Consider the following 22,459-nt stretch of genomic DNA (forward strand, 5'->3'; position numbering starts at 1 on the left):
GCCCCGGCCCCGGCCCCGGCCCCGGCCCCGGTCCCGGCCCCGGCCCCGGCCCGTGGTCCACCGCAGAACCTCGGCGGGCCGCGACGCAGCGGTGCGGCGCCGAGGTCACGGCGGGAGCGGGCCCCGGGGCCGTGCGGGGAGGGCATGGGGGGCGGGCGGCGCGGCTTACAGCCTGCTTAGCGCAGCGACAGAGGGTTGCAGACAGAGGGTTGCAGAGAGGGCTGCGACAAAGGGTTGCAGAGAGGGCTGGGGAAAAGATGGGAAGGGTGGTCCAGTCCGACAAAAGGTTCGGTCAGGACTGTGCCGATGCTCGCCGACGATTGATACGATGGGGCCGGTACACTGCGCGGCGCACGATATTCAAGCTCGCCACCCCGCTACCATCCAGTGCGCCGCACTGCATAGGTAGGACCGTAACCCAACCACCTACAGAGACATGAAAGGTAATGACACGCCAATTTCCAACCAAAAAGCAGGCGGCGTTTCCGATCCCGGTCACGCCGCTTCTCCGGTCAGCTGGAGCTTCCGGTCACGCCGCCACTCCGGTCAGCTGGAGCTTCCGGTCACGGCCGTCACTCCGGCCAGCTGGAGCTTTCGGTCACGCCGCCACTCCGGTCAGTTGGAGCTTCCGGTCATGGATGTCACGCCGCCCGGGGCGCTGTCGTCGCGCCCGTGCGCCGCCGGAGCGTCTCGCGTGTGGGCGCGCGCGCGACCGACCTCGGCCGGCGCCCCGTCGTTACGCACCGATCGCGGACGAGTTACGCGCACGCGAGCCGCAATCCAGGCACTCACGATGGCCGTCGACGATGACTGGGCTGAGTGGGAACTTCGACCGCGTGGGAGCTCTAGCGATCTCGGCGGGCGCTCTGTCTGACCGGTGAGTGGTCAGCTCCTTGGTTGCCCAGCAAAGCACTCATTTCGCCGAAATACATAAAATGATTCAGCAGAGACCCAGGAAACGAATGGCTTTTTAGCTTTCGTTAAAATTATGCGTATACACTTCAGGGGAGTGAACAACTCGCTGAAAATCAACGGAGTAAGTGATGGTTTCGCACACCGGCAGCGACTCGACACCACTATTCATACCAACCAACAGCAATGCAACGAGGGGATCTTTCGAAGGGCACTTTCAGCGTACAAAACGTCCCATTAGAACTAGGTTCTTGCGTACATTTTCATAACACAGACCTTCAATACATTCTGAGAGTACGATATCCGGCACATTTTGAATACTGAGGCTTAATGCTTCATTGAATATTGATCTAAGGAGCATAGAAAAGAGACAACTTCATTGCGCTCCACCTCAGAAGCTATTAGACGTTGATGTTCAATTAAAATCTTCTCTGTGCCCTTCATCTCAGAAACCATTAGACGTTGATCTTCAATTAAAATCTCCTCTACGCTATCAAAAATTTTCCCAGCATATTCAACAGGCGTGCACCTAAAACGTATCTGGGCAGCACGGAGCATCTCTGGCCCGTTTGGCCGCCCTCCGCCAAGCACAAGGGACCGCTGAGCCCAAAGTTCGCCCTCCCTAGAACTCTCCCGCAGCGCGCGCCTTTTGTCAAACTTCGCACATCTTAAGCTCGTCTCCAACTTCGGCCTGAAGTCCCTTCCGAGCCCGAAACCCCCGAGCAGTCGCCAGCTCCCGCTCTCCCGCGCTGCACGCCGACAGATACAATATTGGACATGTCGGCCCGACATACCATCGCGGCCGTCGGCGGAGACACATGCCAGACATGAGATCCGGGCCCATCAGCCCATGGTAATTGGCCATAAAATCCGGCCGTATTGCCCGTCGATCTGTGGGACACGGGCGGGGTCCCCAATATCGCCCTCCGAGCGTCCGCGGGTCGCAGATGCGCCGGGAAAGGCGGCCGAGTCCGCAGGGCCAGCTGAAGTCGGCGGAGTATGTGTCGCCGATCGCGTTACGGCGATAGAGCAGCCTGCTCGGGCAGAGAGGCTGTCGCTGCTCCTACTCTCCCCTCGCAGCTATCTCCGGCAGCCACTTACCCATGCTGAGATATTCATCCGGGCTCTCATCCGACGCTATCCAATAATCTCGCCAGGGACAGACGATCGCCAAGAGCAGGGGAAAGGCCGGCGAGGGCTTTGTCGCCACTTACATTACGTCAAAACAAAGGAAGCGTCAGCCACGCCCGATAAAAACGGGCGTGTTATGTCTACGCAACGCCGGTTTATCCTGCCAGACGTCAGGAAACGCAGCCCGGAAACAAGCGAGCGCCGCCCGAGCGAGACCAAATACCGAGGCAGTCTGAAGCGGCACTTGGGATGCAAATCCGCTCGGGGTGATGGCCTGATCACCAAACCGTTCTTGAAAACTTGTCGGCGGCGCCGTGCTAATGACGCCAGCAATTATCAATCAGCGTGCGGGTCAGGCGGCGGGCCCGGTTTAACCGTCTGCGTGTCTTGTTTTCCACAGCCGCTGTCGCCCCAAACCAGGCCCTGATAGATTATCGGGCCGCCTTTGCATTCAGCCGGGCCTGGAAACACCATCGATCATGCGACGGTGCCGAGCGCCGCCCGGCTCCTCATTCGCGGCTCCGGCGGCTCGCGCGCCAGCCTTTGGAGCGATCCGAACGGGGCGCCGCCGAGATCATCGACCACCTCTCGCGAGCGCTGCTCCGCCAAAGCGCGCCAGCCGTCGGCGATGTGATAAGCTGGCTCGCCGGCGTGCGGCCCAGCTCGTATTTACGGCACCCGATCGCCATAACCGCCCGAGAAGAGCCCTGATGGAAATCCGTGCGGCCGTTGCGTGCGTCCGCCAGCGTCAAACGGCCGCTTCCGTCGAGCTCGGTCCGCCGTTAGCCGACGACGCGACTGGCGTCGCCGGCGGATGGCGGTGCAGCCACGCGACGGCGGCGACGGGGCGGCCTTCGCCGGCCATCAGCGCAGACCGCGACCTTGCCGGAGAGCCAGCCGCGGCCGCCCGACTCTTCGGCTTACACGCGGTCGATGGGCGGCAGCGTAATGGTGTGGCTTACGTTTTGTCAGTTTACTTTCGCCAAGAGAACATATCCATTAAGGATACGTCGGCAGCATACCCGGCGGGTATTCGCAGCGCCTCTAGCTCTGAGTGACACCGGCTCGCCTGGTGACAATTAGTGCCGCCGTCGCCGGCGCGTCAGCTGTCGCGCGCCGCGTACGCGCTCGACCGGCGCGCGCGCGCAGCAACAATGGCGCGGCAGCCGGCGGTGCCTGTGCCCTCGGCGCCGGCTTTGTTCGCGCGCCGAACCGCAGCCGAAGCCGGCGCCGGCCGTCGAGGTGGTGTCGACGGCCACTCGTCGGGCGGCGATGGCAGCCGGGGGACGCGCCGCCAAATCTGTCCCCTTCTGATGGCGTTTAAATAATTCCGGAAGCGCCCGGAATGGTTGTGGGGGAATCACCCCGGTCAGCGGGCACGTGCCAGCGTCCACGCGTTATCATTAGTCGCAATCTATCACCTCGCTCCCCCTGCGCCCCGGGGCTGCCGGCACTAACCGGGCACGCGAGAGGTCGGTCCCGCTCCCCTCCCCTCCTTCCCTCACCCCCTCGCCGTCCGGGACGTGCCGGCCGATGGGCGACGGCCCACTTCCCAGACGGGGTCGGCGGCCGCCGCTCGATACCTTCCAGGTCACGCGACATTTCGAAGCAGGGCCGGATAGCGATCCTTCAGGTCGATGCCTCGCGCTCGAGTGCAAGCTGCTGGCGCTAAGGAATGCGCGGTTGTTGGCCGCTTTACGTGCGCTGATTCGAGTCCCGTGACGATCCATGAGACCCGCAGTGCCATGACGCTACGGCGCAGATGATCATGGCACCAGAAAAGACAGAGGGGAACCGCAACACGAGTGCCGTCAACGCCGAAAGACATCGACCACTTTGCCGCAAGCGAATTGGGCAGCTTTGTCGGCGTCGCCGTCCGCCGCTTTGTGCGCTCGCGGGATATGGCGACGAAGCCAGACACGCATAATGAGAGCTCAGGATAGCACGGTCAGCTTATCTTGATGGGCAGCACAAACAGCAGAGGGTCAAACGCCACACAACACGGAGGGTTGTATTATGAGACTGATCTCTGACGGGATGACATCAGGACCGTTTCTCATGATACCATCCAACATTATCGCCGCATTTCATATCACAGCGAGGCGAGACTTTATCTACGTTCATGCCGAATATAAATAATCACTGCCGATGGCATTCCACGGGCGAATATTACTCCAGTCGCTTCATCGGCTGGGCCCTCCATTAAGCGATCGTCGTGTTCCAAAGCGTCGGCGTGGTAAGGTTTCCAAGTCACCTGTAAATGCTATTTGTCCCACCACTTCCCTGTGGCCTAAGCCCACCGGCTGGCCACGCGCTGCTGCGGATGTAAGCAGCTGCTCGGCAGCGGGTCGGCCCGCTGGATTACTTCCCCCTCCCCGCTGAATATCGCTTGGCCCGCCAACCTACTGGCAGAGCAGGGCTGGGAAGCCGTTCCAGTGCTCGCAAACGACCGCGCCGCCTGCCGACCGCGGCGGGAGTAGTGACGTCACACGCGCAGCCCGTGCGCTACCGGCCCGCGCACGAGTGGTGCTCGGATGGTGGTAGTGTGTACCCCCCCCCCCCCCCCGGACCGCAGACGGCTGTCCGCAGGTTAGGTCGACGCGGCCGGCCTGGAGGGCGGTCCATACTAAGGTATGGGGCCTTGTGTGGGCGGTAGAGCGCTCCCGGCTGGAAATTGCTATTAATATCAGCCGGAATGAGATAGACGCGGTTTTAGAGGGAACGCTGGTGAAGAGGCATGCAGACCTGACAGCGCTCCGGCCCAACATCATCGGACACGCATCGCTGTCAGCCGCTCTTCACCGCGTGACGTTACTCCTCCATGCGTTGAGAAACGCGACCCCATTCGACCCCAGGGTGGTCGACAACAAACTTGGCCAGCGGGGCTTGGGAATGAAGAGCGCTTACCAGAAAACTGTAGTAACGGCTTGCGTATGCGAGGAAGTTATCAACTTGGACCGCGGTCCCGCCTGATTTGGACCAGACACATTGCGATACATCCCGCATGACATACGAGAAGCGGCAGCATTTACACGTAACCCGCATACTTCGTCATGCTCGTCGTTGCGGCATGCTGGAATAGCGGCTTCCAACACTGTCAATGGACGCCATATCTCCAGCAACGCATGCGCATTATACTACAGCTTTAGACAGTTCGTCCAACACTCAGCAAATATGCATACGAGGGTCTCCAGCAATACACGTGCATTATACAATTGCTGCAGGAAAATCGTCTACAAATACGCAGTAAATAATTGGTCCGACCCTCATGCAAATACACATGTTTTTGCCGCATTCTATGAATTTCACCACGAACCCGTCACTGTGGACTCCAATATTATTTTCTGCTTAAATTGATCATCGTAGCACCACCTGGCCATGTACAATTTTAACCAGCATCTCATGATTTATTGTTTCCATTGACGTGAGCCGATCGATACCGGGCCAAGGCTGCACCAAGTTAATGAACAGGTCTGGACTCGCATCAACCGACTGCTTGTAAGTCGAGTGCCACACTATCACCGGAAGATATACACCATCAAAGCTCTTAAAACCCAAGCGAAGAAGCGAGATGTAATAAGAAGCGTCTAACGTTGAAACGAGGTGCACGACACATTACGCAAATACCCAGCTTGCCAAGCCGCACACATTCAAACACCCAGCTTGCCAGGCCGCACACATTCAGACACCCAGCTTGCCAGGCCGCACACATTCAAACACCCAGCTTGCCAGGCCGCACACATTCAAACACCCAGCTTGCCAAGCCGCACACATTCAAACACCCAGCTTGCCAGGCCGCACACATTCAGACACCCAGCTTGCCAGGCCGCACACATTCAGACACCCAGCTTGCCAGGCCGCACACATTCAAACACCCAGCTTGCCAGGCCGCACACATTCAAACACCCAGCTTGCCAGGCCGCACACATTCAGACACCCAGCTTGCCAGGCCGCACAGTTCAAACGGAAACTCAAAGGCCGCGAACCCTTTTAACCCGGCGGCACCTGTCCGACCCATACCAGGGGTATGTCACCAGCCGCTACACTAATTCCGCCCCCCCCCCCCCCCCGCCTCCAGCCAGGTGTCAGGCATTCGGCCTGTATCACCGCAGACTTCGCGAGGCACGGACTGGACGGAAATCTGGCGCCTGGTTGCTAAAGCTGCGACGAGGAACTGCTACTTTCTGTCATTTCTTTCTGTATTCTTTTGTAACGAAAAATAATGTTTGACAATTTCCGTATGTGCTTGGATAGTGACAAAGCCGGCTGAGCAACAACAAAAACTGCATTCATATGTGCCGTGGAACACGCAGCCTGCAAGATGTACCCTGCCACAAACAATCCGCAAACAGCCTCACGAGTGGCGCACGAGAAAACGGTTGGCAAATGTGACGCGCCCGCCGCAAAAACTCTTCCGCCACTCAGCAGACGCCGAGCTAACAACCGGCTGTCAGCGCGCGTCTGTGAGCGTCCGCCGGTCGCATGACCAACAATCATGGGCGCCCCACCACCCAGTGCACCCCTGGACGATCGGGGAGGACCTGCACAGCACACACGCGATGACGTCGGAATAACGCGCGGCGCGTGCATGGCAATGGCTCACACGCCTCCCATTAAACGCGCGCAGCAACCACGGGGTCGGGTGACCGGGCGTGACCGAAGGTTTGATCACGGAAGGGGAGGGGCGAATTCCCGCCAGCACGATAGGGCGACGTGGCTGTGCGTGTGCAACACCGCGCGGACAGAAAATGACGCGCCTTTCCAGCCGGGTTAATTGACTCCCCACGGAACTCCTCCATTTGGCTGCCGCTGCACAAGCCCTAGCCCGCCCTCCGTGTTCCCCCGAAAGCGCCCGCCACCAGCAGCTGGTTTTCCTAGATGGTCCGTCTCCGGTGTCGGCGCGCGTGCGGGCCTCACGCATCGACCTCGGCTCCTCTTCTGCCGGCGCCGTAATCTAATCAGAGCCGGGCACGCGACCGCCGCCGCTGTAACTGGCACCACTTTCCCGCGCCGCCACCGGAGAGCGGCTGGGAGGGAAGCGGGAGGGCAGGGGCAGGGGGCGGTAACGGAGCAATACCAGGAGGCGCGGGCGAGTCGCTACTGCCCGCAATGAGAGTGATGTCCGACACAGGCGGCGTCACAGCGGTAACCGGATGACGCCGAGGAAATAGCACGAGGCTGGTGAGTGGCCCGCGCGGGGACGCCGCTGCCGTGTCGTATTAGGGGCGTCGCTCTTGGCGGCAGCGAGGTCTCGCATTAGGTGTCCACCAGTTCATGCTTGAGGGAGGACTTCCGCTAGGGGCGTCTGGGCGCAAAATGATTTTAATTCCAACCAATCTAAATGACAACTCAGTCTATTTTAAACGCGCGTGCACTGATCTCCGCCGGAAAACAATCGGATGTTCCCACCCATTTGCCGATATCCACGGACGGCGGCGGCCCACCCCACTCCCCCAATCGCGCCCCTGCCCCCATCCCTCGGGCCAGGGCGGGCCGCGGGGTGACGGGGTCGGCGGCCACGCCGTCACCCAGGTCATCGTGTCCGGCCGTGCGGCGGAAGCGGGGAGCTCCGCGCGGAAGCCGGCCGGAGACGAGGGTGCTCGACCTAACGAGGCACCGGCCGCTCGGGGCCTCTCCAGAGGGGAGCGGCGCGGCCGGCAGGCCCGCGCCCGAGTGCAAACCATAACAGCGGCCCGATGAGACAATGAGCGACATTGTGCGACCGCGAGTTAACGCAGGTCGTGAATGCCCGGGCGTGTTTGCTCGCACCTGTGCGACGCGTTTGCGGATTGCGGAGGAGTGGTTTGGTTCTGATGGGCGCGCACGCACAGTGCTGGCGCTGAAGCGCCGCGTGCATTTCACTCAAACGGCGCGTGACGGCCGCGTGACGCCCGCCGCCGTCGCTCATGACGCACGCCGCACTTGGCACAACGCCGCCGTGAACACCGGCGGTCCGAAGGCCATCTGTATTAATAACCGCTCCATCACATCGTCATTGGCCGAATGGCCACGGCGGCGTTCCAATGGACGCCACGCCGCCATTGTCTCGGCCGGCGGCCTGCGCGGCGCGGCCGACAGGCGCACGCCAGGCCGTGACTGCTCGAGTGACGGTCGTGACGCGCCGCCAAGTGGCAGCGCAAAGGCCGCGGAATCATCTCAGAATACCGCGATGAAATGACGACCCCGGTGGCCATGCGGCGCAGCTTTTTTGGCAACGTTCGTGCAAAAACACAATCGTGGGAACATTCCTTCAAACGACCTCGTGATGGTAAGCGCAGCTTAAGCCGTTTGTTCGATAACAATGTTGACGCAGTGCCTTCTGGTATATTACAGGTCGATAAATGCATAACAACTCCAAATGATAATGCTGAATCACGACACTCCCTGACGCTCGTCTGAATTATTGCGAACGTCTGACATAACTGACCCCATTCCCTCCTCCGGATGTGCAACATCCCAATGGCCATACGTCCGCTGGCTAGTCATTCCCACAGCGGCCGGACATGCTAATAGCCGGAGGTAAACAGCAACACCCCTTTCGCCACGTTCACCCCTGCCCCCGAGCGACCCCGCCACGGCCGAGACAGCGACAGGGCCGCCGCGCCGGGGCGCTGCCCAAACCAGGCGCCGTAATGGGTGGGCCGGCGCGCGCCGGAATGCCCGCCATCCGCCGGCTCCAGCGCGTGCAGCCTGAGTCGGCGCCGGCGGATGTTGTCCCGGCCGGCGCCGTGCCATTAGCCGACACCCGCACAGCGCCCGGATAGCGAGCGAATTGGCACCGTGACCGGGCATTTAAAGATGGACGCCGCCGTCGGGCACCACTTGGAGCGGGCCGGGCTGGGCCGTCCGGCCGCGCCGCCGGCCGCCGACGGAACCGGCGGGTCGCGAGAGGTCACGCGCTCGGGTCTGCCGCCTCCGACGGGGAGCACTAACCGGCTGTTTAGTGCCGCCGGTCCGTAACGGTCAAGTGTAAGGTGGGCGTTCGCGGTCCACCCGACGACCGACACGCGGCCAAGATCCGTTCGCTGTTCGCCGCAGTCATCGGGGCCGTTGACAGCGACGTCCACGGGCGGTGGAAGACTCGCGGGTCTGGCTCGGTTCGGTTGGGCCGCGCTTCAGAGAGCCCGCTCAGGTCAAACTAAGAAAAATGAAGGCATGATACCTGGCAATTGGTCGGTCGCCCGTCCCTCCTGCAGCCAATGAGCGTCACGCAGGTGCTCAGTGTCGAGTTGGAAAATCATGCCGTGATGATGCGAAATGGGGATGCTTAAGCGGTAAAGTATTTATGGTTTTATGGCGCCACCGTTCTGAACATGAATGATACCCACACATTATTTTCTTGAAAAAAATATCAGTCAATCACATTTCTTTCCATTAGTGTAGATCCGAAGACGTGCTGACAACCCATAAATCCGGGAAACATCCCAGTCCGTCACAAACATTCATTCGACCCTCAATGGCAGCTCGCAAGCCAATCGCATTCTAGCTGGCCATGTGACAGCTATTCTTACCCTCAAAGGCCAGAAGGTATTCGCTGCCGCCGTTTGATTAAAAACGGTGTCAACACCACTGTCCCAATAAACGGAGATGCCTATTTCCGGGTTTGATAGCCAGTCGCTCCCGTACAGCAGAAAGACCCCTCCCCAGCGCGTGGGGTCGGCCCCACCCGATACACCATCCCCTGATGTCGCTAAATTATGCAGACGCTGAATCTGCGCCCAGATCTTGACGAACAGGGCCGCGGCCGCGTGCGCTAATAACAGCCCAAATTGGCGTGCCACACGCTCGGCTGGGGTAATCGGCACCAGAGGAAGTGATCCGTCCCCGCCGCGCTCTCCCCAGCCAATCGGCGACCGCGACCAATACTGCGCGAGCGAAAACGAGGGAAGGAAAACACGAAAAAACGGACGCGGTCGGCGAGACCGAAGGGTACAGCGGAGAGGGTGATAAAAGCCGAGTAGGCGGGCAGAAAGACGGGGAACTGAACAGATTGTGCGATTATTTACCCCGCACCCGTCCAGATTACCACCACCGTGTAAACAATTCCCAACCCTCCAGCCTGGCCCCAGCTGGATTTTTTTCATCTGCAGCCCCTCGCAGTGGGGGCGAGCACACCACATCAGCGTCGCATCCTTCAAGCGGCTATCCGCACCAGCCGCTTCGCGCCACGCCAGCCGCGCGCCCCTCCCTCCGAGCGACCCATCCGTCGTGACCGTGACACCCCCTCCCCCTTCCCCCTGGGGAGGATCACGGCGTCGCGTGCCCGGCGTCCCAGCCGCGGACGACGAATGGCCCGCCGCGGCGCCGCGCCGCGCCCGTCTGTTTGCCCGCGGTTTTTGCCGGACGGGTTGGAAAAAGGCCGCCATGGGGCCATCCTACGTATTGATCGGCGCCGGCCGGCCGGGCGGCCGCCGGCGGCCGCGGCTGCCGTCAGCTGACTGTAAATTGTCCGCGAGCAGCTGTGACAAACCGGCAGCTGATGGCCGCAGCCGCCGGGCGCGCGCACCGTTCGCCGGCCGGCCGGCTGGACGGCGCGGAGCCAGGGAAACGGGGCGGCTCGCTTTCGCCGGGAGCCAGTGCGGGGGGTGGGGCTGCGCGGCGCCCCCGGGGCATGACGCCGCCCTGGTCTCGGTTGGTCTGTGTCTGTGGGTGTGGCTCTCATAAGAGGCGGGATGGGTCTCCGGGGCGCCGTTGGCCCACTGACGGCGTGCTATGCTGCTGGTGGCCGTCTGTGTATATGTGATGGTGTTGTGTGTTGACTTGACGCTCGTGGGCACAACTGGGAATGGCAGCGCTATGGACGCATGAGATCCATGACAGGAGCTGCTTTTACGTCAAAGCAGGGACCACGTTTTGAAGTTTAGCCATTGCTGTTCCCCGGCAGTACAGCCCAGTGGCGCGCACGCACTGTATGACCGTAAAGCGGCACGATCACATGCTGTTCTAATCGTACATTGACACGAAGATGAACTCCTGCTGAGTAAGGGAAGCACATCATGTCAGTTGTTTGACAATGAGATGATACCGACCATGAGACCATGCGACCATACTGTGCGCTCCAATGTATGTCATTGCGTGATAATTGTGTGTAGATTAGTCTGGTAGGGAAAGTACAGCACAAGGTTTAATGCACCGTGCCGAGAGCGTTCAGAATCAATTATACAAACAGGCATCGCTAAAGGAGAGCACGGTTACATCAAAACAGCACAACTGTTTGCAGCGTACCAAACTCTCTGCTAATCGAGCACTCGCGGCCCTATTTAAGCCCCACGAGCTCACATCGATTGCCGTGCCATTCTGCAACGAGCGGTTGCATGCAATGCGGAGCGGCGGTCGTGTTCGCAGCTGCAGCGACAGCCGCAGTGCCGGCACCGCTGCGGAGGACCAGCCCCCTCCCGGCGACACGGGCGGGCTGGGGGGGGGGGGGGGAAGGGAGCGGCGACAGGAGGGAAATGATTAAAGGCCGCGGCGAGAGGTCCCCCTCGGGCCCGCTCGATACACGCCGAAGGGGGCGACCCCTCTCCCCCGTCCCGGTGCCCCCCCCCCCCCCCCCAGAAAACCCACACCGTTGCAATCAAGCACGCAGCGGGGGTGGCCGACTCGGAGCCCGTGAAGCGTGGGGTGATCGGAGGACCAAATACGAGCAACGTCCCCGGCTAATCATCGAAGCCATCGCGTCAGCTCAAGGGTCACTCAAGCCTTCACCTCTTGACCTCGGCTCCTCCAAGCTCGTAACAGAACGTGTCAGCGTCCGCAACTTACCCCAACGGACGCGTGCTAGCACATCGAGAGGAAGCAGCCGGCCGACGCTGCTCCCGAGGTATCGATCATTATCAGGCAGCAATCAGGGCGAGCGGCGCCCTCTCGGCCGCTGGAAGACAACCAATTAGGTGTCGTGGAGGGACGGCGGGCCATCGGTCCCGGCGTCCCGCCGCCAAATGGCCCGTGCCACCATCCGTCAGCGGCGTCACGCAGCCGGCGTCACTCGGTCGGGTCGGGCGCAGGGAGCGCGTCTGGTGCGCGGTGCGGGCGCCGCCGGCCGGGTCCCGGTCCCGGTGAGGAGAGGACGCGTGCCGCTGTTTGGTCCACATGACCGTGGTGTGCAGGTCAGGAAGATTGTCGTGTGGGAGATGTGGCAGCTTTGCAGCCGATGTGGGGTTGCATGCCGTGCTATGTTGTGCTCGTGTTTCGTTCAGTTACATCATACGTGGCGTATTTCCCAATGAAGCACGAATGAAGTGTGCATAATACGCATACGTGTCAACTTGCGGCACGTCTATACGGTGTAGGCCAAGCCTCGCGCTTGTTCTAGTCCAGCGTTACACCTGGCTGAGCGACATGTACTGCAGCGATGAACTCAGTGGCGCGTGGCTTCATGGAGAGGGAGCAGCAGACCGGCACAGACCAGTCTGCAGTTAACGGACCGAGCCGCGTTCTGCCTGAAGGCCCGGGCCGCTGCACCAGTCAGCAACATACTCAGATCGGTGCCTGTCTGGCGACACGGAGAAATGATGCAGAGTGCCGCTGCTTATTACAGAAGGAAACAAAAGAAAAAGAAGAGACAAAGCTTATTTCTTGAAAGGTGGGCGGGGATGATCGTGATGCGGCATGCTAGCATCTAACAGATGCCGTCATTGACAGACATGCTGATGACCCTGAACACATTTCGCTTTTCGTAACGCACTGCATCGGCACGTGTAAGCAGCTTAAATGCTACCCCCTAAAAAGATAAAACCAAACAACTATTCATCCCATTCTTCCGGCGCAAAGGTTTTACGAAACACTTGCAGCCATGTTGAGCGTGCTCCCAAATCGCTGCTGAGCCGACTGACGGCACGCCAGCGCCACACCTCTGCACGGTCCCGCGGGACGTGCAGCTGCGGGGTACCCGCCTCGCCCGGCGCCGCGCCGGTACCAAGCCCCCCCCCCCCCCCCCCACACGGCCGGCTGACGGCGGCGGCGCTGCCAGCGTCGTTTCCAGCCGACAGCCCGCAGCGACCTTGGGGTCAGCCGAGAGGGAAGCAGCCACTTCAGGCCGCTTGGCCGGCCGAGCGCCGCGCGCCGCGCCTCCGAAGAACGGCTGCGAGGCGACGGACGGGAACGTGGGCGAGGGGCGGGAACAGGGACCGCTAGCTGAGAACCAGAAAAGATCGCTAGGAACGGAGACCGCAGGCCAGGAACAGGGACCACCGGCCGGGAGCAGGGACGCCGGCTGGGAACAGAGACACCGGCCAGAAACAGGGGCCGCCGGCCGGGAGCAGGGACCGCCGACCGGAAACAGGGACCGCCGGCCGGGAGCACGGACGCCGGCTGGGAACAGAGACACCGACCGGAAACAGGGACCGCCGGCCAGGAGCAGGGACCGCCGGCTGGGAGCACGGACGCCGGCTGGGAACAGAGACACCGGCCGGAAACAGGGACCGCCGGCCGGAAACGGACCGCCGGCCAGGAGCAGGGACCGCCGGCCGGGAGCACGGACGCCGGCTGGGAACAGACACCGGCCGGAAACAGGGACCGCCGGCCGGGAGCAGGGACCGCCGGCCGGGAGCAGGGACCGCCGAGCACAGGACTTATCAGTCTGAGGTTGGCGAGGACGGGCGGGCGAAATTTTTCCGTGAGGAAGGTCATTAGCGAACGGACACGAACGGGGCCACGAAGGTCGTCAACGCCGCGGGTGCGGAAGTCAGCCAGCCCACGATGGCGTTGAGAATGGGGTTGCCGTCATCTGACCCCGCACACGTTACGCCGCCCTTGCAATCCGCATGCCTGAGCAGTTCTAATCGACTTCCACGGTCCCATTCCCGGACAGATCGGTCGCTGGTGCTCTCCGCAACTGACGCGATCTGGCACGCGAGCAGTGCTGACAGGGGGTGAGTATGCACAGCCGGACTTGTTCTCAATAGGACACGGAGGAAAACGGACGGAAATTGTTGCCAGCGGCAGGGCTCAACCTTGCCGTCTCGCGATGGCGAGCCGGACCTTTTCACAGATCCACGAGGCTGATGGGGATGCCGCGAGCTGCGCCGTCGCCCTGGAATGCCGGGGGCTGCGGCGTTCCCCGCCCCCCCTCCCCTTGGCGACACCGCACCCTTTCCGCAAACACGCCCGTTTGCCGCAGAGCAAACACTCGATGCGTTGACAAAGCAGCTGCCGCCGACGTTAGCGTGTGGTCCCGGCAGACCCCTAGATCTCCGCGCCCGGGATTATGTTCGCGCGAACCTGGCCGCGAAATAATTGAGAGCTGTAAATCGCGCGAACGCGTTACGGAAATGCATTTCCATCAACTGTACAGATCCGCGCGTGGGTAATTGCCGGCCATATCTCGGCCGGCGTGGTTCCCCCATCTGTCTGCCGCGCCCCCTCCCGTGCGCCCCCCTCGCCGGACCCTGACAGTCGCCGTATGCTCTCCGGTGCTCCAGTGCGGCGTGGGAAGTTGGTGAAAGGAGATCGCCGTCGGAGAGGGGGTTTGCCGATTGGGCACACGCGCCACCAGCCACCGGCAGACCGCGTCACCCCGGCCCAGCTGGAGGCCGTCCCAGCACCCGTCCAGCCGGGCAGGCTGAAGGGCTCAGGACGGCGATGGGAGACAAATCCTGGCATTATGGCGAGCGGGCAGGGCGATCGCGGCCCTGCTTGGGTGTATTGATAAACAGGTGACAGACGACTTTTGAAGAAAAAAACAATATAAACGAGCCCTATAACAACACAGCAAAACATTCTTACAAACTGAACATCACCGGCAAATGAAGTCACGCTAGGTAGCTCAAAAAAAAAATTGCTTGAACGTGGAAGTTGCTGATACATGCGTATCTTCTGAATGTCCAATTTCACAGCTAACAATGACAATACACGGCACAAAACAATACCACAGGAGTCGGAGAAACCACTGAAATTGCACGCTGGTAGGCTATATCAGCCGGCATTACCAGCAAAAACAGCCACATCGACTTTCCTACCTCTCAGCCGATAATCGATGACGTTCCGAAGAAGAAAAAAACCCGATACGGCCAATATTCCAACGTATTTGAGCGAACCGGCCACTCGATGGAATAATAAGGCCGTAGGCGTGACCAAAATGTTCCCCAAGACCACGCCAGATTCCAGCAAACTGTGCATCGGACCGGCCGACGGCTTGCGGCGAAACGCCAGGCTGAGGTCCCCACGCTCACCTTTGTCGCACGGTACGCCTGGCAAGAAACGCTGCGACACCCCGACAACCCTGACGTCTTCCCCGACCCAAAACAACACCAGATGTTCACAAAGAAATCTTTCTGGTTCTGCAACGCTATAGATCACGCAAAAATATCTTACGAGCATTCCGTCGTGAGCGGTGACTTGGTCCAAATCAGACCCTTCGTGGCAACACGGCGCGTCGAGGAAAGAAAAAACAGATGTGTCGAAAGACGGACGGGGGCGGGCAAGAGCGGAGACTGCCTGCAGAGAGACGAAATATGATGGAAATATCAGGGATCGACGAAAGATGGGCAAATAAGAGACAAAGAAGCACGAATAACGAACAACAGAGTGGTATAGTTCCCAGTGCTGCCTCATGCATGGAGTGGTAGTTTTAGATAATGAGAAACAAATAATGGGAGGGAAGAGATACGTACGAAGATGGCGAACGGAGTCGGGGGCGCGGGCGATAGCGAGCACGGGCGAGGATGCGCGGGACACGACGAGACTGGAGCAAGAACACGAACAGTGCGCGCGTGTCAGCGTTGGCACGATCGCCGTCAGCCGTCCGACCGTCCTCGGCCAGCGGCCAGCCACACAAAGCCCGTAAGTAGGCCACGGGCGAAGCGTCGGGACCGTCGACGGCCGGCGCAAAAACGCCGATGTAGTGGGGCGTCGCGGCCCGTCAGAGCCCAATGAGAGGCGGCCGTTTTTGCGGGGCGAGGCGCTGGCCCGTGCGGCCGGTCGACACCGGCAGCGATCCGTCCTGACTGGCTCGGACGGCCGCGGTGACGCGGGCCTGACTGGCGGTGTCGGAGCTCTGACTGCTCAGGGGTGGGCGATGACAGGTGTGGAACGTGCAGGTGAGGCCGCTGAAAGCTGACCGCAGGATGCAACAGACGAGTCTCAGGGTTTCGCTGAGAGACGTGAAACGTTAGGTAAGGGTAGTAGCAGAGTCGGTCGGCCTGGATTGGCGGGATAATTCCATCGATAAAATGATATTGTCACAAGCCAAACTGGCAGGAAATTTCACAGGCTTAGAATATCGCGACCAACAGCCCACCAATAACAGTCCAGAGGATTCTGCCGTATTGGCATTCCATCTCGACCAGTGACGCCTGCCCACATCTTGGTTAACCATGGTGGGCTTAGACACCAGCCACCCCAGCTTATAACGCACGCGGTCGCGCAAAACCAATCCCACCTACACCAGCAGAGCCGCCAAGACGACTGTGGCGAGCTGACGTGACCTGAACACCCGTGACAGCGCCAGACCCCTCCCCCCCCCGACACAATTCATTCTCGGGGGGCGGGCGAGGCTCGCGGCGCTGTCCCACCGCCCCGGGCTCGATATTCATCAGTGCCCGTGGAGCTGGTAAACAGCCACGACAAACGCGAAATATGCCACGCGACGCATGCACCAAATCAACAGCGGTAGGGCGAAAAACGCTGGCACTCATAATGAATGTGTTTCCCGGCCGCGAACAACAAATCGCGCCCGGCACAGCTCGTGCCGTAACACGTGTGAGTCGATGTAGCATCCGTCGGCAAGTGCCGGCACAACAGATCGCGCCCGGTACATCTCGTGTCGTAACACGTGTGAGTCGATGTAGCATCCGTCGGCAAGTGCCGGCACAAAGCCGCGGTAACGGCCGCTTCGCTCCGGCGAGGAGGCAAGAGCGAAGACGAAGCCTTGAGCGGAAGTCAGAGGGCCGGGTACCACGTTACTGCGTGTTGTGTCATCTGTACCAAGGCCGTCCGCTTGACCGGTGAAGTCCGGCAGCTGTCTCGAAGGAGATGGATTCTAATAGACTTACGCAACGAAAGCGCAAATTGGGCAAGAGGAAAACGATACACTCTCCTCGTGATTGATCGTGTGTTTGTTATAATCACAGCATGGGCCGACGGTTAAGTGTTATTAACGTTCCTTGCCCATTGGACCACGTTTCACTTGGCCGCCAAGCCCGTGACGAGACATCTAAAACTCCGCGATGTCCCAAAAAATAACGTTTATAGATGTGAGGCGAGACGGCCGCCTGTGACGGACAGCCCATCAAACTCAACACCTGTAGCATCGGCCGTTTATTTTGGCCGCCGCAGGGGCCGCAGGAACCTGCCCACGTGGAACTCCAGCGTGCGCGCGCGCGGCGGCCCCGGGAACCCGGGTCGCAGCTCGGGTCAGCGTTGTGACGTCAGCACCGGTTGTGACGTGTCACCGCCGTCTTCCCCGCTGTTGTCATTGGCATTAATTGCTGTTTGTTGTCGTAGCCGGCGCCGACTGTAGCCGAGACGCGGGCCCGCTGGGCGGCGTCGGCAGCGACGTCGGTGTCGGCAGCGGCGACAGCGGCGGCGGGGGCGGCGCGCGAAGGGACCGGCGGGGGTCGGGCCACCGTGGCGCTGATGAGCTGTGTCAGCCGTCCGGCTGCAGTCACGAGGGAGGCGGCCGCAGCGCGGCACGTGCGGCGCACGGGGCGGTCGGTACCGCCAGCAACGGCCACCGCCGGCGCCCGCGACGCGGTACGCGGCGGGCTGCGCGCCGGCCGGTGGGGGGCGGCGCTGATGACCGCCAGGCGGCCGTCCCGCCGGGGGGGGAGCACGTGCACGTGCTTCGCCGGAGATAGGCACGCTAGTCCGCCGCGCCGTTGGAGGGAGCGCTGAGAGATCGGAGGAGGGCCTGCTGATAGGTCCCGGGTGGGGGACAGCCCATCTCTCACGAGGTGCCGTCCAAGTGCCGAGGCAGGCGACAAGCTCATATGCCCAGCAAATGCTTTCAGCGGGGCGAAAAACACGTGCAGGACCGCACAAACCACACATGAGCGTCACGCATCGCAAGAGTGCTTTTCCCCTCCCTCCTCGGACCGGACAGTCGGCCAGCGCCGCGCCAGCCGACGAGCGGCGGCGGCATCAGAGGATAGAGATCGCTCAGCCGAGACCGCGACCATTGTGCGCGCCGGCGGCGACCGCGCCACCCACCTGTCCGCCGCCAAAGGCCTCGGATCGGGCCGTCACGCCCGTACCGGCCAAGCGCCGCCGACCGGACCTGCCGGCGGGGGAACACCGGCCGTGCGCCGCCGCCGGATCGGGCCGTCACGCCCGTACCGGCCAAGCGCTGCCGATCGGGCCTGCTGGCGGGGAACACCCGCCGCCGTCGCCGCGTTTGGCAGCGCCGCGTCCCGGGCTGCCGGGAGGAGCCGGCGGGTTGGCAGCCGCGGTGGACTGCCTGCTGGCGGCGATCGGGGCTGGCCGCAGAGCTGCCGCGCGGCCGGCCAGGGGACGCCGAGTGGGCCTCTACGGATACCAGCTGATTCCGTGACGAACTGACTGACTAATGACCTGCAGTCCCTGATCCTCGCACAGTCACGTAAATCAAGCAGCTGAGCATCCAGGGCAGTGCGAGTGGCTGGTAGCCACAGGTCATTACACGCGGTGATAACGCAAATGAGAGCTAATTGACCGATGGAATATGCACACAAACATGCAGGCACGCGGCGAACAAGCCAAAAAGTGAGAAATATTCCTGGACTGATAAGCAGATAGCACATTCCGATGTCGGTACAATGACTTTCAGATGAGATGAGCGCACATGCCGACGTGCTTTCAAAGTAAAGCCCTTTTCACAGCACCTTGAGTCATCACGGACTCACGACAACACGGGTTGAGCCAAAAATGAAACATTCGCCGGGTGTTTTGGCAACCACCCATCGGTAAAGGTGCTATTGGACGGCCACATGGTGGCCAACGAGCAGACGACGAGAGAGAAACGACTGACTTAAGTCAGGTCAAGTACAGCGCCTGTTCCAGGAACGAGCGGTATGTACAAGGTTGATGCGTGAACAGACCTTCAGAAATGCCCTAGTGCGCTCAGGCGGAAGCCCTGCAGGTTCGCCGGGGGACAGAGCCAACCAGCGTCAGCAGTGATCAGAGAGCCTCACCAGTGTCAGCAGTGGTCAGAGCCCCACCAGTGTCAGTAGTGGTCAGAGAGCCCCACCGGGGTGAGCAGTGATCAGAGAGCCCCACCAGTGTCAGCAGTGGTCAGAGCCCCGCCAGTGTCAGCAGTGGCCAGAGGGCCTCACCGGGGTGAGCAGTGATCAGAGATCCCCACCGGGGTGAGCAGTGATCAGAGAGCCCCACCAGTGTCAGCAGTGGTCAGAGCCCCACCAGTGTCAGCAGTGGTCAGAGCCCCACCAGTGTCAGCAGTGGTCAAAGAGCCCCACCGGGGTCAGCAGTTATCAGAGATCCCCACCGGGGCCCTCTGACGATGGGGCTCGCTGATTAGCCCCACCGGTCAATAGCGGTCACACAGAGCCGCCCCCCCTCCCGGGGTCCGCAGCGGTCAGACAGAGCCCCGCTGGGATCAGCATCGGTCCGACAGAGCCCCGCTGGGATCAGCACCGGTCCGACAGAGCCTCGCCGGAGTCAGCATCGGTCCGACAGAGCCTCGCCGGGGACAGCATCGGTCAGGCAGAGCCTCGCCGGGGTCAGCATCGGTAAGACAAAGCCTAGCCGGAGACAGCATCGGTTAGACAGAGTCTCGCTGGGATCAGCACCGGTCCGACAGAGCCTCGCCGAAGTCAGCATCGGTCCGACAGAGCCTCGCCGGGGTCAGCATCGGTTAGACAGAGCCTCGCTGGGATCTGCGTCGGTCAGACAGAGCCTCGTCGGACCAGCGGCGGTCAGACAGAGCCTCGTCGGGACCAGCGGCGGTCAGACAGAGCCTCGTCGGACCACCGGCGGTCAGACAGAGCCACGTCGGGACCAGCGGCGGTCAGACAGAGCCACGTCGGGACCAGCGGCGGTCAGACAGAGCCTCGTCGGGACCAGCGGCGGTCAGACAGAGCCTCGTCGGACCACCGGCGGTCAGACAGAGCCACGTCGGGACCAGCGGCGGTCAGACAGAGCCACGTCGGGACCAGCGGCGGTCAGACAGAGCAGAGATCGATACCCGCCGGCGGCCGTAAGTGGGCGGGAGAGTCGTCCGCGCGGAGGCTACCGCCCCGGCCCCGCCCCGCCGCCAGCCCCATCGATTTTCAATCCTCGCCGGCGACGCTGCCGCTCCAAGAGCCGGACTCTCATCTCGTCCGTCAGGTAGCGGCTGGTGCCCGACGCCGCCCGGTGGAGCCGCGCCAGCCATGCCCGGCCCAGGCCTGCGGCTGTCCGCGCCGGTGACGGAGCGTGCCGCAGCCATCGCCGCCGCCGCCGCTGCCGCCGGGACGAAGCGAGTTGCGGCCGGCGGCGACCGGTGCCGGTTTCGCCGGCGCCGGGCGTCCGTGTGCACAGCGGGCACGGCCTGTTTGCCGTACGATCGTGTTGCGGCCGGCGGCGCTGGGCGGGCCCCGCAACCGCGTGCCGCCCCACTGACCCCTCCCCCCCGGCCGTCAGCGCCGACGCCAGGCTATCCGGCAAGCCGCCCGGCACGTGGACAGGTGTTGAGAAACGACAGCTAATCACACGCACCGGCCGGGACGAGCGTGACAGGTATTGGCTCTGGGCTGAGCCGTGTCCTGCACCCGGAAGAGGGACGGAAACGGTTAACTAACGGCTTTGCGGCAGTGGTCAGACGCGACTGACAAATAGCCGGAGCCGTTAGAACGTATCGCAACGTCATGCGTTCACGCATTTTTACAGCGTACGTACGATTTGATGCTCTGAGCCCAATCTACGGCGGTCCAACCATGACTGTTGGTGAACAAATACCGAAATATAGCCCCGACGCGAAATGCTATGGAATCAGGCCCAGACGACCGAACAGCGCATACTCATTTCGTCATTTCGCCGATAACGGACAGCTCCCGTGCTCCCACAGCAAACAGTGCACGACAACGTGGGGCGCCAGTCGGGGCAGGGCGCATATACGCGGGCGGTGCACGTGGCGACTCCTTGTCTAGAGGCCAGCCGCGGTCGTCCTGAGCGTGACGCGACCCGGAGGTCAGGTTGGTGCCGAGCAGGCTGCCGTGCGGGATACAGGCGGCCGGTATGGAGCCAGCAGTGCACAGGCCAGTGGTACACAGACCAGCGGTATACGGGCCAGCGATACACCGGTCGGCGGTACACGAGTCAGCGGTACAAGAGGAAGCGGTGCACAGGCAAGCTGTACACAGTCCAGCAGCACACGGGCCAGCGGTACACGGGCCAGTGGTACCCAGGCCGGCGGTACACATGCCAGCCGTACACGGGCCAGTGGTACACAGGTCAGCAGTGCACAGGTCAGCGGTACACGGGCCAGTGGTACACGGGCTAGTGGTACACGGGCTAGTGGTACACTGGCCAGCGGCACACGGGTCAGCGGCGCACCGGCCAGCGGTACACAGGCCAGCGGTACACGGGCCAGCGATATACAGGCCAACGGTACTCACGGCGGCTCTCCGGGGATGCGGTACGACTCGCGGGTCAGGTCGCGCACCTCGAAGTCGGCCGGCACCACGAAGTCGGCCTCGGCATCTGGGCTGAGCATGAAGCTACCGTCGGCGTCCGTATCACCCCGTGGCCAGTCCGCCGCCGCCGCAGCCCGGGCCCCCGCCCCGCACATCAACAAACACAGCGCTGCCACGCAGGCGGCAGCAGCGGCGGCGGCGACACGGGATCCGGCGGCCCACCGAAGGCCCGACACGCGGGACAGCATCTGCCGGTCAGAGGTGACCGGTCACCCCCTCCGATTAGCCTGGGCGCGTTTAGGACGCCTAGGGTGATGGCATGCGCATTGGAGTCAGCTGTCGGCAGAGACACACAGGTGGGGTTGGAGTAAAGGGAAGGGGGCGGGGGGGGGGGCCTTGGTTGGTTGGTTCATTCATCCCACGGGTTCAACGAGGATCGATTGGTTTGCACGTGGCTGTCAACGGACGCAGCAGGTAAGCCGAATTGGAGAAGCACTCACTCTCACTCTGGCCATTTTTTCCCGGGTCGATTGGTTCAGGACTCTTTTAACTTTTGGTAGCTTGGACATTTAGAGTTCCAACTACACAAATTGCCACTAAGCCAGAAACGAACCCCGCTAAAGCCTGGCTACGTCCATGGCTGGACGGCACTACCGCCCTCCTCTGGCGCGGCGGCCGGACCGGGCGGCGGCATTCGGGGCCGCTGGGAAGCCGGCGAAGTTCGGACGTCACCGTCTGCCGGTCCCGCCGGGCGCGCCGGCCGCCGTCGGTCGCCGTCTGCCCCGCTGTCGGCCAGGTGCGACTGATTTCGTCATCGGGCTCAGTCGCGCCGAAGCACGCTGACGTTTAAATCACAGTTCCTGAGAACTACA

General features: G+C 61.9%; 1 protein-coding gene across 1 annotated transcript in view; it reads right to left on the reverse strand.

Moving 5' to 3' along the window:
* The window catches only part of LOC119109365 (uncharacterized), a gene marked incomplete at its 5' end in the record, with an annotated part of 65,057 nt that extends 43,222 nt beyond the window's left edge, over positions 1-21,835 (reverse strand). The window contains 1 exon segment of the mRNA XM_037232977.1: positions 21,570-21,835. Within this exon segment, the coding sequence (XP_037088872.1) occupies positions 21,570-21,835 (266 nt within the window).
* Between the last annotated feature and the right edge of the window lie 624 nt (positions 21,836-22,459).

This window comes from Pollicipes pollicipes, unplaced genomic scaffold, assembly GCF_011947565.3.
Source record: "Pollicipes pollicipes isolate AB1234 unplaced genomic scaffold, Ppol_2.1 Scaffold_7231;HRSCAF=8579_pilon_pilon_pilon, whole genome shotgun sequence".
Classification (NCBI taxonomy): Eukaryota; Metazoa; Arthropoda; class Thecostraca; order Pollicipedomorpha; family Pollicipedidae; genus Pollicipes; species Pollicipes pollicipes.